Source organism: Lipotes vexillifer, unplaced genomic scaffold (assembly GCF_000442215.2).
Source record: "Lipotes vexillifer unplaced genomic scaffold, Lipotes_vexillifer_v1.1 scaffold31, whole genome shotgun sequence".
Lineage (NCBI taxonomy): Eukaryota > Metazoa > Chordata > Mammalia > Artiodactyla > Lipotidae > Lipotes > Lipotes vexillifer.
The window spans coordinates 3613993-3634196 of record NW_006792454.1 but is presented as its reverse complement, the minus strand read 5'-3'; the positions used below and the strand labels follow the sequence as shown (position 1 = coordinate 3634196).

The 20204-nt window shown below is 35.9% G+C and overlaps 1 protein-coding gene across 1 annotated transcript in view; it reads right to left on the bottom strand.

Annotated features, from left to right (window-relative positions):
* The window catches only part of CCDC171 (coiled-coil domain containing 171), a 349212-nt gene that overhangs the window by 65514 nt on the left and 263494 nt on the right, over positions 1–20204 (bottom strand). The window contains exon 23 of the mRNA XM_007465652.1: positions 16462–16593. Coding sequence (XP_007465714.1) covers positions 16462–16593 — 132 coding nt within the window. The remainder of the gene's footprint in view (positions 1–16461; positions 16594–20204) is intronic.

The following is a 20204-nucleotide window of genomic DNA, read 5'->3' as shown; positions in this document are numbered from 1 at the left end:
TAATATGAAAGAAGGCTGTGGGATTATTTTAATGAGAAAAAAATTAAGATTAAAAATTATGGCAACTTTCCTATTATCCACACAATGGAAATTACTTTGAAAAAAAGAGAAAATTTGGAAAACAACTTCTAGTGAGTTTTATGTATATAAATACATAAAATGACAATGTGCTGTGCATCTCTCAGCAGCCTGACTTAAGGATTCAATAACATCAGTAAAGGACTTTACAAGCAAAATAAGACAGTGATATCCCAAATCCTACCCACACAGGATTAGCTCATGACTCAAATTCTCATTCTGAATGAGATCTAGGCATATTAGATATATGTACAGAAGGGAAGGGATTCCAAGGAATTATATTTTCATTTTTTGTACTAAGACTGGGGGAGGCCTTTATCTTGCCATATCTGAAAATCTTCCTGGCAGAAAAATGACCTTTCCTTTATGTAGAAACTAGAATTTTGGCAAACCTGGTTTTCTTCCCCCTCTGTCTCATACAAGATGTTTTCTCATTCCTGGGGAGCCTACTTTTGACCGTCAGTGTGCTAGGGGTTTGTGTGCATATACTGGAATTACTATGTTTCCTTTAGAGACTGGTCTGGGGCACTGATATCCACTTAAGATTGTGTACTCCTATTTATTTAGTAGAGGGAATGGTTAAAATCATGTGTAACTAGATACTTAATGTAATGTGCACACAGATACTGAAATGCTTTTTAGTGATGACGGTGACAATGATAAGGATAGTAAATGCGTCAAGTAATTAAATAGAAGAAAAAAAATTTTTTTGCAAATGCACAACCTCCTTAAGTCAAGCACAACTAAAGACAAACAGCACAAATTGACTTAATGTGGTGTTGCATATAGTTCAGGTATGTTTTTGTTGGTGTTATTTTATATAAGAAAAAGAGAATCAAAGTTCATTTTTTCCTTTTCACCATTTGAAAGGGCCCTGGACTTGACTTACCCCAACACTCAAAATTTTTACTGGCACCACTTTGAAGGGTGTAAATATTGTAGCTTTTCAGGTATGAGAAGGAGCCTCATGGGAAACCATATTCAGCAGAGTTGCAGAATACTTTTGCAGCAGATTTTTTTAAATGATGTTTTCTTTGTATCGTGTTTAGACTCTCAACTTCTTTTCTGGCCTCCACTCAACCATGGCATATACAACTTAAATGTGCCAAAAACAAGACCAATTTTTTTTCAAATATTTTATTTCCAACCCGAATTGAATTAAGGCCAATTTGAGGCTAAATGTAGCATCTAGATTGATGGTGATTACTACTCTTATTACGCTAAAAGTTAATGTAAAGAAAGACCAAAAGGATAAGAAATGACATGTTGGTTTCCTATAAGAATATGAAAAAGAGATCATCAAAAGAATCAGAGAATGAAATAAAGTTCCTCTTGGAAACTACTGCATATGGACATATAATAATATATATGTCCATAATATAATAATAATAATGACTATAATAGTAGTAGCAATAATAAATTCCCTTACCTTAGGGACTTAAAATTTTAAGTAATATACAAAATGCTCACTATATAGGTAAATAATAGAATTTATTAATGTGTTGCAAAACAAGTCCTGACAAACTGAGAATAGTTTAGTTAGTGAGTAACACAGAAATAATTGTGGGTCATAGGAAACCATGAAGAAACTTAACTTCACTACTTTAGCTCTCCATCAGAAAAAAATATATATATTATTATAGTTACCATTTCTTGGGAAGCTACTATGTCTTGACATCATTGTGAGTTTTACCATGGAGATTTATTAGCCTGCTTTAGATTCTATTGACATATAGATAAGACTTAGTATGGTATGAGTGTAAAAAGGAATATTTTGATTTAATGTAATGGCATGAGCTGGAATTCAGGAAGTCTGGCTTTGTCCAAATGTTAAAACCATAACATCTGGCACTGATATGTGGAAATGTTTATATAAACTTTTGATAACTAAGAGTATATTCCTTGGAGATCACTTACTTTGACTATTCTCTAATTCTTATCAAGTAATAGATACACCTTTGCAGGATAATTTAGACTCCTCATGAAAAAGAAGGGCATTTTCTTGCTATATTAAATAAAGTATATGAAAATCTGAGCATGGTCTGTTTTCTGTGGCAAACATGCATAATCTCTAATCTTTACACTGTCCTTGCAAAACAGGAATTACTTAGCACAATTTTACATATAAAACTACTGATGTTCAGAGTCCATAAATAACTTTCTTAAGGGCACATTGCTAACAAGTGGCACAACTGAAAATCAGGAGTTCATCTGATTCCAGGCTCCTTGCTCCTTTCTTTTATATGCACACAGCTCTGCCTCTTAAAAAGCCCATAACAGAGAAAACTGCAGTTCATTAGTTAATGTGTTCAACAAATATTATTGAGCACCTATTATGTTCCAGGTGCTGAAAATACAGTGCTAAAGACCAAGCCCTGCTCTCATGGGTCTTACATTCTAGTTAGGGGAGGATAACAGACAAATACATTAGGTCATGTGCTATGGAGGAAAATAAAGCAGGGTCAGGGCTATAAAGTGTGAAGGGGGAAGGGAGGCTAGTCTAGTTAGTGATGAGAGAAGGCTTCCATGAGATGACATTGAAACAAAAACATGAATGAAGTGAAGGACTGAGCCTCATGAAAATCTGGTGTGAAGCAAACCAAGTAAAGGGACCAGCAAGCACAAGGCCTCCAAAATGGGACTGTGCCTGCTGTGTTCAGTTACAGCAAAAAGGCCAGTATTGCGACACATTCATTGCTATAGACTCAGTGAGTGAGGCAGAGACCATTGGGAGATGGAAGTTGCAGAGTCAGGCCCAAGTCGTGAAGAGCCCAAGGGCAACATGAGACAGCTGGAGTTTATTTTAAGGGTGATGGGAAGCCATTCAGCTGTATGTGAAGAGAGGAGGCAAGTGCTGATTCCCATTTGTTAAGTTGGGGCAATAATACATTTTAAAATTTCATACTGAAACTGAGTGGATAAAACACTAATAGAGGAGATTATCTCCTCCCAAAAGACAGAACTCTTCTTGTTTAAAACACTGTTTTTGAGGGGGATGTAAAACAAGGTTAGTGATACATTCAGGCCCTTTCCCAATCTTCACACTCTACAAAGGCTCATAGCCTGCATGTTGGCCCTTGACAGTCCCTGTATTAGTGCTTGTTTTGTTCCTCTTGCATTAGGAACTAACATTTGGGGTTCTTTATTTTTAAACTCTTCCTCCCTGAATGCACATTCATCCTCTGTCATTTCAGTCATCTGTCAAGCACAGGGCTGGATACAGAGCAGGAATTCCATGCTTACTTGTTAAGACTGACTGAATTAACTACATGTAAGATGGTATGGTTCTTCATTTTAGAGTTAGTGAGACCTTCAATTTCTGTAATAATGTGGACAATACTGAGAGTGCCTATTTATCCAAATTCAAAAGCTATTTGGAGCTTAACAAAGGGCACCTTATATTCCAATAATCTCTCTCTGGTTGACATTTTTTGGAGACCAAAGTGATAACCAGCACTCCCCATTTGTCTGTTCCATAGTCAACCTACAAAGATCCAGCTGCTTTAATCCAATTTGAGCAGTGTAACAAAAACACATCCTAGGGCTTCCCTGGTGGCGCAGTGGTTGAGAGTCTGCCTGCCGATGCAGGGGACACGGGTTCGTGCCCCGGTCCGGGAAGATCCCACATGCCGCGGAGCAGCTGGGCCCGTGAGCCATGGCCGCTGAGCCTGCGCATCTGGAGCCTGTGCTCCACAACGGGAGAGGCCACAACAGTGAGAGGCCCGTGTACCCCAAAAAAAAAAAAAAAAAAAAAGAGGGAAGTGCGAATCAAAGCCACAATGAGATATCACCTCACACCTTTTAAAACAGTTATAATCAAATCAAAAAGACAAAAGATAGCAAATGCTGGTGAGGGTGTGGAGAAAAGGAAACCCTTGTGCACTATTAGTGGGATTGTAAATTGGTACAGCAACTATGGAAAACAGTATGATGGTTCTCCCCAAAATGAAAAATGATCCAGCAATTACACTTCCGGGACCATATCCGAAAAAAACCCACTATGTCAAAGAGATATCTGCACCCCTACGTTCACAGCAGCATTATTTACAATAGCCAAGACATGAAAACAACCTAAGTGTTGATCAACAGATGAATGGATAAAGAAGTTTTTTTATATATGTATATGTGTGTGTGTGTGTGTGTGTGTATCAGCCATTACAAAAACAAAAAGAAACTCCTGCCATTTGTGACAACATGGATGGACCTTGAGGGTAATATGCTAAGTGAAATGAGTCAGACAGAGAAACACAAATACTGTCTGATCTCACTTAAATGAGGAATTTTTAAAAAAAACTCAGGAAAAAAGAGATCAGATTTATGGTTACCAGAGGTAGGAGGTGAGGAGAGAGGGGACTAGATGAAGGTAGGGTGCTCAAAAGATACAAACTTCCAGGTGTAAGGTAAATAAGTTCTAGGGATGAAATGTACAACATGATGACTACAGTTTACATTGCTGTGTGGTAGATTTGAAAGTTGTCAAGAGCGTAAACCCAAAGTTCTCATCACAAGGATAAAAACTTTTTTTTTCTTTTCTTTTTTTTGTATATGAGATGATGGATGTTAACTAAACTAATTGCTGCAATCGTTTCACAACACTACATGTAAGTCAAATTATGCTGTACACCTTAAACTTATACAGTGCTGTATGTCAATTATATCTCAATAAAACTGGAAAAAATAAAAGCTATAACCAATCCAATAAATCAATAAATACTCTCAAATGATATTTCCATTTTCCCTCTAGAATAACTAGATAACTTTGACTCAAAGGCCACTCTGGGGCTTCCCTGATGGCGCAGTGGTTGAGAATCCACCTGCCAATGCAGGGTACACGGGTTCAAGCCCCGGTCCGGGAAGATCACGCATTCCGTGGAGCAACTGAGCCCGTGAGTCACAACTACTGAGCCCACGTCCCACAAGTACTGAAGCCCGCGCGCCTAGAGAAGCCCGTGCACCGCAACGAAGAGCAGCCCCCGCTCGCCGCAACTAGGGAAAGCCCGTGCGCAGCAATGAAGACCCAATGCAGCCATAAATAAATAAATAAATAGATTAAAAAACAAAACAACAAAGGCCATCCTGGTTGCTAAGACTCCTCGCTCCCAGTTACCTCGCTCTCCTTACTTAGAGTGTGCCTAGGAAAGCCGGTTTCTTCAGACCCTTCAAGAGTCTGCATTACCTTACTCAATGGGAACAAATTAGAAGGATATGCAAGAAAAGATAAGCAGTTTATGTGACCAGGAATTTCATCCACTCTGCTTTCAGAATATAAAAAGGAAGGGGCCTTGAAAGAATGTCTCAGGAGACTCCTACGCACATGGGATTGAAACGTGCCTTTAGTTTCCAAACATGATCAGACTTGAGCAAAGTAAAGCCTATTAGAGCCGTATCTGATTAGCCTATAACAACACAATTGTTGAAGTCTCTGAGTTTTTAGGGGGCACAAACTACACATGATTCCTTTAAGGCTCGAAACATAAAGCACGAGATACTAGGTATTAAATTCAAATTTCACTCAAGAATGCATGCCACGGGCTGAATGTGCCTCACTATAAGAAAAACACAAGTCTTGCATTGAAGCAGTAATATGTGTTATTTTGGTGGGAAATGTTTTATAATGTTGATACAGTTCCCACAATCCCAATGTGAAACCTCAGAACGAGATATGCTTTGGAGCTCGGGATTTTTCGGATTTTGGAAATATGGAGCATATACCGTATATTAACACTTTAGTTGGGATGTGGGGCAACACAGTCTAATCAAATACATTCTACAGCAAAACCTTGGAATGATCACACTGAGGGGGATAAGCTGAGCCACAGCTCTTCCCAGGCTTTGTCACAAAATTAATTCAGGTCAAGTTTTGCCTCCGAGTTACCAGTTTCCAGAGCATTTTACTGCTACCTACCACTTAGTGCTAAAAAGAAGTCATTTAACCTCTTCATGTGCTGTAATCAAAAACTTGGTAATAACGTGAGACACCCAAAACTTTCAAAGAATCCCTTCTCACTGATAAAGAATCATAACATCCCTCAACTCACACACACTGTCTCAATAGTAATAATCTTAACTGCTATCTTTTGGGGGCTTTGTGTTAAGTCCCCATGCTAAGTGTCTCACATTCTTTTTTTCTATTTTTTCCCATGATATAACTTAATAAATATACAAAGTGAAGCTGCATATTTTATTTTAATCATGATTTCCTTCTCAATTCTAGAAGGATTAAAAACATGGAGTTTCTTCTAAATTTTACATGTTGTAGGTAAATCATTCTACCAGATAATCATTCAACCAAAGACCTAAGGTTTGAGGACTTTTTTAAGCCTTATTTGCAAATATACAACGTGGGCCTCTTTTAAATATGTCACAGATATCACTTAGGCTTATGATATGCCGCTTTGCTAAACCTCCTACCACTGGCATAGAACCCAGGAGCTTTCTTCACCTTAGTGCTCTGTTTTCTATGTTGCCCTTTTAATCCTAATGAAGTTATACCAAGTCAGGTTCATTGTGATTAATATGCATTATAAAATACACTCTGGACAAAAATATTGCTCTGCAACACAGCAGCAATGTGTTGCCACAACCACTCCACTCTGTGGAGTCATACACTCCACAGAGAAAATCTACCTGGGGTCTGTGGGGTGAAATAGCCCTCACTCGGAAGACATATTAAGATATTAGTATTTCACAGTTTCCTCAGTGAGTTACTTCTTAAGTTAGTCTTCCCCACAAAAGTTACACCTCTTTTTAATCAGCACTATGAAATTTATGGCCATTGAAGGAAAAAAAAGAAGCTACTAGCACTCTACTAGAAGGCTCTGAAACTGAAAAGCATTTAAAGCTTCAAAATTACCCTATGTTTCATTGGTGACTTAATATACAGCACTTATACAACCTCAGACAAAATATTTTTTAGACCATGATTCTGACAACTCCAAGTTTAAGTAAGTGGGGAGAGGAAGATACACTATAATTTGAAAAGATTTAAGATCACTTTTAGTTCTCTTTTTCAATTCAATCCTCTGTCTCTTTCTGTCCCTCTGTCTGTCTGTCTCTACCTACACACCCCCCCACCACACACACACATACACTCTTGTGACTGATAATAGTCTGTTTAATAAAACTTAAGGCATCTGTGGAATCATTACAAGAAATTACTTTTGTACCTAGTTTTAGAATGAATGATTTACTGCATTTCCCTTAATCCTTAAGTTGCATATTCATTGCTGTATTTTCCGCTAAACGCTGTCACTTAAATTGTCATGTAGAATAGGGCAAATCAGGGTCAGTTTATATAAGCGGCATCAATCTGAAGAACTTCATTGGTCTTTATTTCAAGGCATTATGCAAAGAAAACTGACATTAAGAGAGCCTTAACTGACAGCAAATGAAATCAATCAGCAAATCACTAAGCCATGATAAACTCACTCAATTTGTAGATAACCCTTCCTTTCCCAGGTCTTCACCTAGGCAGTCCATCAAACACTGTATTTTGTCCAAGTAGCTAAAATGAAGAGCAATTCTGTTGTAGCCCTTGAAAGTTCAAGTGCTCACAGGCTTCATTCTCTCAATAATAAGCATTAAAAGGCATTATCGAGTAGGGTTATACTTAAATAGGCTTCAAAAATGAAAAAAAAAAAAAAGAGAAAGGGTCAAGTTTGGGATTTAGTTTTTGCCTCTTAACATTAATGGCAAAGAAATGATGTTCACATCATTCAGCAGCTTTTCTGCTTTGAGCTACCTAGAACTGAAAATTGTAACTAAAAATAAAATGCTCTGTACTTTCATATGTTTTGCGCTTTTGTTTCTTTAACTAGGTGTGTCTCAAACATTTCACATACAAGCAAATATTGTCACCTTTTCAGAGTTGGAATTTGAAGTCCCCCCCCAAAAAATCAAATGGTATAAATAAAGGCAACAAAATGAGTTAAAAGGACATATGAAGACAGTAGTAATGCTTGAATTACTTTAAAAAATAATTATTCAAATAGAAGTATATGGTGGACATTCACCAAAGTGTTAGCAATGGCTTTATACTGAGCTGTAAGAAAACACTAGAGTTGTGGAACATTTTGTTCCTTTTTATTGCACATGTTGCTACTAAAGTGAACCCTGTATCAAACAGGTCATCAGTCAAAAGTCTCCAAGAGTCAAAACACTAAAACATTCCTTAACGTACTTAGGTTACTTTTCCTGAAACACAGGCCTGTTTGCAGTTCATTCCAACATAATTTATATTAATTTAGCATTTTACAATATAAAAAGCACCTTATCTCTCTTGATCTCCCCACGTTACATTATCTCACCTGATCTCACCACAACCCTATGAGCGAAAGAAAGACAGGCTTCACCACCTCCATTTAAAGATGAGGAAATAGGGGGCTCAGGGCTGTTGAGTGACCTGCCAAGGTGGTTACATTACAGAGCCGTGACTTCAATCCAGGCATTCTGACTCTCCACGTAGGCTTTCTCCAATACTACATTGCTTGTCTCTTTCCCCAGCAGACAGAGTTATTTTATCTCTTCCAAATTCCCATTCTGATCAACATAATGTTTCCAGCAAACTCTGACATTCAGAAAATTGCACAGATTCATGGTTGCCAACTCCCCCATCATCTGATTTACTTGCTTTTCTTTTAGAAGGGCAAAAATCTCATCCTGAGATTGAAAACTAAGCGAGTCTACACCTGATCAAGGAATGTTTACAAGCCAAATATTTAAAGGAAAACAATTTAAAAACTACCTATTAGTGCTGTTTAATTTCCAAAGTTTTTTCATCCGTGTCATGTGATCCTCACAACTGCCCCAAGATGCAGCAGGGCAAGTATCATCATCTTCATGTTACAGATGACAAGGTGATGCACCAGAAGAATTAAGGGCCGAAAGCTCACAGACAGTGATTCTAGGATAAAACTCCAGTTGCACTCAGCACCACAAGGATGATAATTCATATTCATCCTTCACAAGAAAGGACAATGTTGTTTTCCGTGAGAAAAAGACAAGACAACAACTGGATAAAATAATGAGAATTCCTGTTACCTGTGTAATTTGTGTCTACGGGTAAAGGATTCCATCTGTTCTGTGGCTAATCCTATTACTTTCTGGTAAAGTTGTATAACCTCTTCAGCCTTCTGTGATAGTGACTCTGCTATGACTTTATTTTCTTCCAAATTATTCTTCCTTATAATAAACAAAGGAAGAAATGATTTTTAAAAAACTAGAAAAAAAAGACTTTATTTTAAATAATTCCTACCAGATTTTACTTAGTGTCAGTTCAGATCACTGATGCCAGGTCACTCCCACAGGGAATAATTCGTGAATATTTTCAGCTGAGTTAAGGAGTAGGGAGTCACTAGATTCCTCAGTATAAGATTCTGTGTAGCAGAAGCTTTATACAGATGCATTTCCTTGCCCTCATATGTCATCCTGTCATTTTCAAAAGGCAAAGAGAGATTAAAGTCCCAACAGGAAAAAAAACAAAACAAAACTGTTGTTTCAGACCACCACTAACCTGAAATAAAACCCATGATCCAAGATGTAAAATGTCCCATCAGGTAAACATTAAAAAAAAACTTTTTAGCACTCCTAGCCTTAACAGATTTTTTTTCTGTTTTAGAAATCTTAGCTATCACTTAATGCCCAAGATTATGTTTTAACGACAGATACAAAGAAAAATACGGGGGTTTTTTTGCTTTGGTTTTGGTTTTTTTTTTTGGCAGTACGCGGGCCTCTCTCACCGTTGTGGCCTCTCCCGTTGCAGAGCACAGGCTCCAGACGCGCAGGCTCAGCGGCCATGGCTCACGGACCCAGCCGCTCCGCGGCATGTGGGATCTTCCCGGACCGGGGTACGAACCTGTGTCCCCTGCATCGGCAGGCGGACTCTCAACCACTGCACCACCAGGGAAGCCCAAATGCGGATTTTATTTTTACAACAAGTCTTTTGAAATAAAATATGGGGATTTAGAAAATAATGGTAGCATATATCACCTGGTAAAATATTTGGACCAAAAAGCAAAATTCTACATTTTTACTCTCAAGATCCTGCCCTAAAATTCTGTTTGATGTGCCCCCCTATGCCCTCCTCCACCACCATCATCACCACAAAAAAAAAAAAAAAAAAAAAAAAAAAAAAAAAAAAATGCAAATCAAATAGGCAGAGGAAGGGAACGGAGGAGGAAGGGAGGCAGGGAGGGTGAGAGAACTTAGGTGATAATACCGGAACTGCTCTAATAACGACTGATGGGCGAGGCTAAATTTCTAGCAAAGTCTTCCTGGTCAATGGAAACTAAAAACGTCCTGAAACCTTAGGAGAAGATACAGATTCAGGACAACAAGGTGTAACTCACAATGACTATAAATCAATGTTTAAATGCTATTATGCTATTATTTAATCACTGTTGTCCCAATTTGCAACACACCCTAAAATTAGTCCTTCTGTACACATTAACATCTTCTCTTTATATTTTGTTTTATTTAGCATTGCTCACAGCTCTAGTACCAGCAAGTTTTGAAGAAACTTAATGTCTGCTTGTGTATTATCAAATCTTCAGAGTAGAATTCTAAAATTTTAACTAGCAAATAACAAAAATATTTTCTCTGACAACAGTACTTCAGGAAGTGCCATTTATTCTTCCTGGTGTCAACATGAAAAACAAACGCACTAATTCTTATATTCATCCTTGAGGTAGGCCTCAAATCCTGGACATTTAGATCCCTCATTGGCACAATTTTTATTCCGTGGAACTGGAGATTACAGCTGTCAAGCAGCTAGATGAGACAAAGGATGGCTTTTTTCCATCAAAATGTCTTTATTCTCAGATGAACTACATGATTTTTCCAGCTAATTGTTTTCCCCTAATAAACAGGTCTTCCCTGGGAAGCACTTTCCAGCCTTTGAAGAAGGTAGCATTTCAACATTCTCTTTGATGCCACAACTGAATTCTAAAATCATTTTGTTTTTTAATTTAAAAGATATTTTGATGTATGAATTTAAAGAGAATTGCACACTCATTGATAACAACTTTAGATAACCCCAAAATCTTCTCGATACCTTATTACAAAAATGACCCCACTTACCAAAAAGGTCAGACTTCCAATAATGTCAGACATTCAAAGCACAGTCATGGACCCAGAAATAAATGAAAAGGAATATCTATGAGACATACAGCTGTCACAAAATATATTCTCTTTACTTCACCATGGAGACTCTTAGACTAAACCCTGACAACTCTGTAAATTAGGAACCCAGTGAGAATGGACATCTGAAAATAAGGGAAGACCTGAACTATAAAAAGAAGGAAAAACTTTCTTTTAGTATCAGAAAATAAAGAACCATACTTTAAAAAGGAAACTAAAGAACTAATAGAAGTCATCTAGTCTTTCAGGGACAACTGGGCACTTTTACATATTTAGTATTCTACATATTTAGCAATATTTCCATTCAAAATGGCTAATTTTCATGTTTTAAAAAATAATCAGAGATCTGAAAATTCACTTATGGGGATGGAATAACTTGGAGAAGAAAATATCTACATAATGCAAGATTTCAAATAAAATTGCCTAACATTTCTTTAACTTCTAACTATGCCCAAATGAAGACATTTCTTATACAACAATTAGAAGGCTGCTGCATTAAGCAGTGTAACTGGGAACACATGTGAAAAATTATTAAGAGTGATTCTTGATATTTTTATTCCCTGACAGTTTAGGTACTTAGGTACAAGGTATTTGTTCCTTCTCTATATTAAAAAAAAAAAAAAAATCCCTTCAAGATGCCCTTTTATGATTTAACTTTATAAATACAACAAAATAGCTGGAAGAAATTTCTATGCCTGGAAGGTAAGTTAAATGTAAAAAACCATGGTATCCCAAAAGTTGCGGGTATTGCACATAACAAACAACCATACCAAGTAAGGACTTTGGTACCAATAACACGGTAGGTTATAGGTGATTAAAGGATTATTGGATTTACGGTAAAGACTCTTGTTTAAAATCTTCATAAATAAATGGTTTCACAATGAAGCCTTTCTAATGAAGTGTTTATACACATATATTTATAAAATATACTACATTTCCAGAGGTATAGTTATTGTGCACTAAGCCTTAAACACTTTTATGAGATGGTTCGGGGGACTTTTCCTTTTAAATAAAGTGGGTTCAGAAGTTAAAAAAAGAAAATTGATCCCAAGTCTCTTACAGGTGTGCACAACTTAGGCACAGCAGCTTCCTAAGGCACCTTAACCAGTGTCTGAAATCAAGTATTCATTCACCCATACATACTGAGGGCCTCTTCTATGTGAGGCAGGGTTCTGAGCTCTGATGATGCAGCAGTGAACAAAACCAAGTTCCTGGTCTCACGACCTTTCATGTTAGTGGAGAGCTAATAAATACTGAGTGTTTACAATGTACCTGTCACTATTCTAAGCACTTCAGGTGGATTAACCCATTCAATAGTCACACTGAGTTAGAAACTTCTATTATTTTCATTTTATAGATGAAGAGGCTGAAATACACAGTTTAAGTAACTTTCCCCATTAATCTCTTTTGGATTTCTATTCTCGCCATGATCTCCTCACAAACGAAATTGTATTTTATAGACAGACCCTACCTTTATTCTTTTTTCCTCTCAGCTACCCTAAAACAAACACACACACACACACACACACACACACACACACACAACACTATGCCATGGTTTACAAAAGGCAGAAAGGCATGATTAAAAGAATGAATGGACCGGTCACCCTACTCCCTGGATATGTGACCTTTAGCAATTTACTTCATCTCAGTAAATTTCAGCTTCTTCCTTTGTAAAATAGATAAAAGCAAAGCACCTATTATTCACAGGGTTGTTGCAGGGATTAAATGAGAGAGTAAATGTAAGGTGCTTAGCACAGTAACTGGTACAGAATAAGCACTCAATAATATCAATATTGATATTGTTCTGTGTTGTTTATTGTTGAATGGGAATGGAGGCACAAACATTTGTTGGATGCCTGCTGATATTTTCCAGATATTAAAAGCATCACATACCATAATTATTGGAAAAAACACAATTCAAAGTATAAGACGATGAGTAACAGGTATCTTTATAAAGTATGGGCAGAATATTTTTTCTTACAAAGTCCTCTGCATCCACACTGTACTGGGCTTTTCAGCGAAAGCTAACTTGTCTAATCTAGGTGTTTTATTTTTTTTCCAGTATCCTAGTAGACTAATATGCTGTTATTTAGGAGATAAAAGCCCAGGTGTAATAGTTCTAAACTTGCCATAGGAGCTTAAACAGGGGTTACATTGGCAACATGGCCTCACTGGAACATCAAGTAACAAGGAAAAGTAAATAGGGAGCTACAGTTGATCTTAATCAAAATTATTTGAAGCTTTTGGAGAAACAAGGAAGACTGAAGGAAACAAATGGAAAGATATAGAGAAAAGATTCTAAGTAACCGTTTCTTTAAAAACAAAACCACCCCCACACACCCCTCAAAAGTAATAAAATCAAGCTACTGTTGCTTACTTCATCTTTACAATGTTTCCCATACTGGTCAGCAGTAATAAGAGCCACCGTGCATTGTCTGCTTTCTTTGTGCTGGGCACTGTGCTCTCTGCTTTACATGCATTGCCTCATTCAAACTTACTACAAGCCTGAGAAATTGTCAGCATTACACTTTGTTGCAGATAAGGAAATCAGGGTTAAAAGCTAGCAGATCGCAGAGACTAGATGAACTGAATTATCTCCTGTAGAAGAGTATCAGGCACATGCCCTTCTGGGTACAGAGAGATAAGGTAATCCACTCATCCTCTTCAACTTTCAGTCATGCTCATTGGCCTTCCTTCCATCAAGGATTATACCTATAATAAAGCTTGCCCCTTTGGAAAAGGCAGACAGTGGCTGTCTAGGAAAACTTCAGCTCCTACCGCTCTAAATGATGGTTGTATATGTTGGCCAAATAATTCAGACACTACCACATCCTGCATAGTGGTCCTCCCCTCATCATAATCGAAAGCTGTGCATGCTTTGAGTAGTCCACTTCATCAGCACACAGTACAAAGCTAAACAAATACTGAATTCCTAAATATGTAGCCACACTTAGCATAAATATATATATTTACAAACTGCAAAAAGGTGAAAAGTAGAGTTCTATAATATTAGCCTGTCAAATGGAAACACAATTTTGTATCTGTGAATTTGTCTACAATACAGCATAAACTATGACCTACATCATACACAGATGCAGAATGTATACTTTGTAAATGGAAGAAAAACTCCACTGTAGATTTCAAAGGTTTCACTCTTACCATTTAACACAGGCATCTAGATTTTTACTGTCAGATTTTACCAGTTCAGGCTTTGCAGTCAAATACACCCAGACTTAAACCCAGACTCTAGGCCTTACCATTTACTTGCTGTCGATCTGAGGAGAGTTACCTGCTATAGTTGTTGTTTTCAACTGTAAAATGGAAATAATGTTATCTATCTGACAGGTCCATTGTGAGAATTAACTGAGATCATTTATTTAAACAGCTAAGCATGATACCTGTTACACAGTAAGTGCTCACTAAAATGGTACTTATTATTATTATTATAGTTATTATTATAATTAAGGTCTTCAATTAATACAGTGCCTTACTTCTCAAAGTACTCCATATCAACAATTGTGCCCGTGTGTGTGTGTGTGTGTGTGTGTGTGTGTGTGTGTGTGTCAAACACTATTAGGACCCAAATATGTGCTCTTCTCTGCACAGGATACTAAACCAAAACATATATTACTAAACTACAATGCACGTCAATACAAAATTTACCCAAGTGTTCAGGTATCTGGCAACCCACATAACTATTTTTATTAGAACTTGGAAAAGATAGTAGTTTAAAATACAAGCCCATCCATTTCCTTCTTGTTATACACAGATGTCAGAACTCTATAGAGTTCATGCTTTGCCTCAAAAAATGGCATTCCTAAGAAGCAGTCTCTTTCCAAATCACCACAATCTAGAGTTTGGGGGAAGTCTTTATTTGTGAATTATGACAAGTACTAAGCCCTGTGAGATTCCGAATTAAGATAACCAAGCAAAGGATTACTTTACAACCACTAGAAAAATCTCAAATCATATTGTACTTAAATATAATCAAGTTTTAAATGTATATCTTAATCTTGTACTAAATAATGGTACAGTATTCTAGCCTATAACTGAAAATAAAAATGCCTTATGCTTCGTTTTACAATTACATATGTTTTAGATATATTGGTGGACAATCTAATGAAAGAAACAACAAGCATTTTTTCTTTGTTGAGCATTAATTTGAGTACTAATAACAAATTAAATTAGGGTATGGAGCATGCAGAAAAAAATTAACATAGCCCCACTTGGACTGACGTTAATTTTGTACGAAGTTAAAATTTTACGGGGTCATAAACTGAAGAATGAAAAAAGTTTATCTTAAACCTCAAAATGTGAAAGGGACTGAGTTTTAAGAGATATTTCCCTTAAATACATTGAAAAATCTAGGGTGCTACTGAACAAGGACAACCTCTTTTGAATTACCAGGCTCCCTATAGTTTACATAGTGTCGATAGATTTTTCTAATAAAGAAACTGGGCATTAAAGGGAGAATAAAATACATACTAAATTTTGTTTTGTCTGATTAAAAAATATTTTTAACCCTAAGGAGAAAAATGATCACAATAACCTAATAGTAACCTAGAACAGAAAGCTAGCTGCAGCATCTGAAAATAAATATGTTTTTGAAAATAAGTATCTTTATTAGGTTTATTTTAAAGTTATTTGAGGTTTTATGATTTGGTGCTTTGAGTTTTATAAGTGAAATAACCCAGCTGGCACATATAACAAAGTTCATTAAAACTAAACATTGAAGTATAAGATACTTTTCAATGCAAAGGGCAGCTAGGTTGTAGATTTGCTGAAATTAAATTGCCACCTGAGAAATGTTGGATATACTTTGGAATTAACACTGAAAAATATCAAATATCTCTCCTGATAATTTTACCTAAAGTGATTTATTGTAAAACAATAAGAGCTACAAATTCAGACTAGCTTAAAGAGATAACAGCCTAGCGCCTTATTGTCCTCTGCTGCCCAAAAAGTATGTTCTTTCAATACTGTACTTAGCTATAAACCGCACGTTTTTCCTTGGTAAAAAATAAAAAACTTTTCTGGATTATTTAATTGGCTAGCTCTAGGCTTTAAAGAAAAAAACACAATTATTTGTGAAATATAGTGTTACATGACGGAAGAAAAATGAGGAAAAATTATTTGCATCTTCTTCAAGATAGTCACAATACTTTGAGGCTTCCATTCTCCGCAGTTAGTGCAATTTCTTTCTCTACGTGTCTCGGTAGCAAACAATGTAATTTAGACTCTAACCTGGCACGCTACAACCTCTGGCCCGCCCTTGAGCCCCTCCATTGCAAAGGTCTCCAGGTGCAGTCTGGGTAGCTGCAGGGTGAAGTCATTCCTACTTGCCGCAGTCCGTGACAGCGAGATCTGATCTCTGACCTAAAGGGAAAAAAATAGCATCAACGGTAATTCCCCTTCAGACACATTAACTGGGATGAACTGGGTCCCCTTGAGCCCACTGAGTGGACTTGCATTGATCGCTGGACCTGAAATCCATGAATAAATTTAGGGCTAATTGATTTTTCGTTGCAAATAAATCTCTAATTCAGAGTACTGGGGGAGAATGTTAAGAAGAAAAAGCATCCTCCTACTTGAAATGAGGGAGGGAAGGAGAGTCGCTGGGGCTCTTCTGATCAAGAGGTTTTGAATTATTTTTCACTGTTCCACCCTCAGAAGAAAAAGGAAAGGAAAAAACATCCACAGAATCAAAAATAAACAGCAATCTCCTATTTATTCTCACTTGCCTAATAACATGTTTAATTTAACTGGTATTAACTGATATATATTAAACAAGATAGTTATTAGGTACTAGTCTTTGAAAAGAAAACTTCAATATGTATTCTAGAATAAAAACAAATATGCTCAACACACAAGGAGACTTAAAAATATACTAGCAAGGTCTGTTTGCCCTCTTTACTCTAAATTAAACTTGAGGCTTAATGATTAAATACATATAAACCAACTTGGTCACACAACTTCTAAATAAGATAATGGATAAAATTAGTAGCGTTTGTACTATATTTTAAGTATTCAGTAAGGTAACAATACAAACACATCACAGATACAGAGAATTGGAGAAACACCAATTCTCTAGCTAGCCTCTGCATCAGATGCAGTTGATATTACACTGCCACCTTCTGGACAAATGAGAAATACTCACTATATAATATAAACAGATACAAGAAAATGCTCAGAAACAGGTATTTTCATTTTTAATTTCCTAACTTAGTAAAAGCCTCAAAAATTCCATAGTTTAGTTTTTTTTTAAGACCACTGATCTCTCATCTTCAACCATACAGTTTAATGATAGCAGTTTTCACATGTATACATATTTCCTAACTTTCCTTATACCTGAATAGGTTTTAAAAAATTATCTCTTTGACACCGTATATTTGATAAATAGTATACAATTAGCTTAAAACCACAGGAAAAAATGAGTTTTTATGAGGTAGCAAAGGTCAAGAATGGGGAGAACTATCATTGCTCAAATAAATGTATTTATATCTCTAGTTTTACCTGAGCAATTTCATATGTAACTTGGCAATAATATATGATAGAAATCCCAACCTTCATTTTTCTATTCCAGCTTGTAAAACTGTTTGAATTATTTCTTACTTTATGAATGAACTATCGTACTACATAGAGTTTCCTTAAATCAGCAAACATGCGCAAATACATGATGACATCTTTCATCGTTCGTGCTAATCTAAGTTATAAAAATCCTTATACTCTCAAGTTGAGCTGAAGAATTTCTGTCAATAAGTGAATGTCAAAGTGTATGCTGTAAAACATACACTATAATGCAATTTCTATAACAGTGTGAGTATGATATTCACGCCGGAGTCCTAATTCAGAATGTATATTTATCTGTAACGAACATTCTCCAGGCTTCAGTTAAGATGAGAATGCTTTTAACTCACTTAACAAAATAAAGCAAAGACATTTGTGAAATATGATTTAGGTTTTATATCTTATATGTATGGACACCTTCTCTTGCCTTTTTTTTTTTTGTCACCAATGTGCACTCAGATAAAAGAAAACATTAATGTGGATTAAGGTACTGAGAATTTATCAACATCAAACCACTAGTGTTTTGCCTTCTACCCTTCTGAACAACAGTCAATAGATCTAAATATTTTACTGTACCCTGGCCAATTCATTGTTTGATGTTTAAAAACTCACCCAGAATCAAAGAAAATTTATTAAATTTGAGCCCCCAAATGAGATACTATTAGCTTTGAAAGTCAAGTTTAACTGCGATATTGATGATTCTCTTTTTTCTGTGACAAAATTCACTAGGGAAATCCTGGAAGTCAAAGTACAAAAGCAGATTGCTAATATGGGCAAGGGCGGGGGTGGGGGTGTGGGGGGGAGGCTATGAGCGATGTAGGTATAATCCACAACACACTCCAAGCACTGGAGGTCCTTTAACCTGATTAATATCAGGCACCATACCTCATCTGTGAAGCCTGACATACAGGAACACTAAGTCACATTTTATATTCTCTAAATAAACTTTCTGAACAACATTAAGCCAGGGCATCTGGCATTTAAAACTGTGATTTATTGTCAAATTAACATTTTCACTACAACATTATTTAATTTGCCAAATGAAATAATTCTTTGTATTTGTATTAGATAGGGAAAAAACTCAAAATGCAGTTGTATTGCTAAACCTAATGATGGGCATCATAATTATAACATTATTTGAATAACATGCATGTGTTAAACTATCATTAAATTATAAATTATCTGTTGAATGTTGGCAGTGCCATCAAGAGACAGTGCCCCATGATATAATATCACAAATATTTCTACTAAAATTTAAGTTTTTTCCCACTTTGAAATTAAATCAAAACTTTGAAAACAGGCATCTAAAAGTCTCCAAATATTTCAAGGAAAGGGATTTGTTTAAGTCTCGATAAAGGATTGACCAAGAATTCTTTTATTTTAATGGAAAAAGGGAGTGAAAGCATCATGTTGAAAGAATACAAAACAGTGACACTAGGACAAGTGAAAATATAACGATGCAGCAAAGAGCAGCAAGGAAAGGTGACAGGGAACAGGAAAAAGAAAGGGTGAAAAGGGGAGACTGTTCAGAAAGAATGCAAAAGGCAAGTCTCAATATCAGTGTGTGAACAAGGATAAAGAGGGAAGAGATTCAACACAGAACAGTAAGTAAAAAGACTCTCACCTTATTTCACTAAATTAGTTCATAAGAAAAATAGAACAGCAGGCTGAGAACAAAGTGACTAAGAGCAGAAAAGAGATAAGTGGGATTTCTTTACGAAATGCTGCCCACTGGACAAAAAATGGTCTTTCAAAAATGAGAATTTAAAGTTAATTTCTTTACTGTCAAAAAAATTTTGAAGTAACAATATTAGAACAATAAAATTATTTTTCTTCCTACTCTTCCTAGGGAAAAGTAGGTTCACCTTTTAAAATAAAGATTTTAGTGTGAATTTAGGATTAGAACAACCATCATCACCTGTCTATGGATTAAATTATAATTTCAAATTAATCTGAAATTATAATTTCAAAAGCCAACATTTAATTCTGCTACAGTACATCATTATTCATCCTATCATTCAGATGCTATACCCTTTTTAATCTGATTTATTTATATATGTGAGCAATAAATATATATATATAATATTTTTCTACTTAAAAATGGCTAACAGTTCATTTTAACACATAATAAAATTTTTCAAAGAATTCCACAATATAAATCTCAACTGTAAAATTGTATACATTTTTATAACATTCTATAAAAACTGTACAATTTCATAATATTTTGATAAAGAATAAAGAAAAGCATACCTATATTACTCCACCCTAAATTTCTGATTTTTAGAAAGAGCAGTTTACTTTCTCCCTTTTGTATTACATACTTTCAGAAAGCAGATATTTCTCAAAGATAATGCCATAAGAAACAAGAAAAACAGAGGCATATAGCAAAAAAAAAAAAAAAAAAAAAAAAATTTTACAAA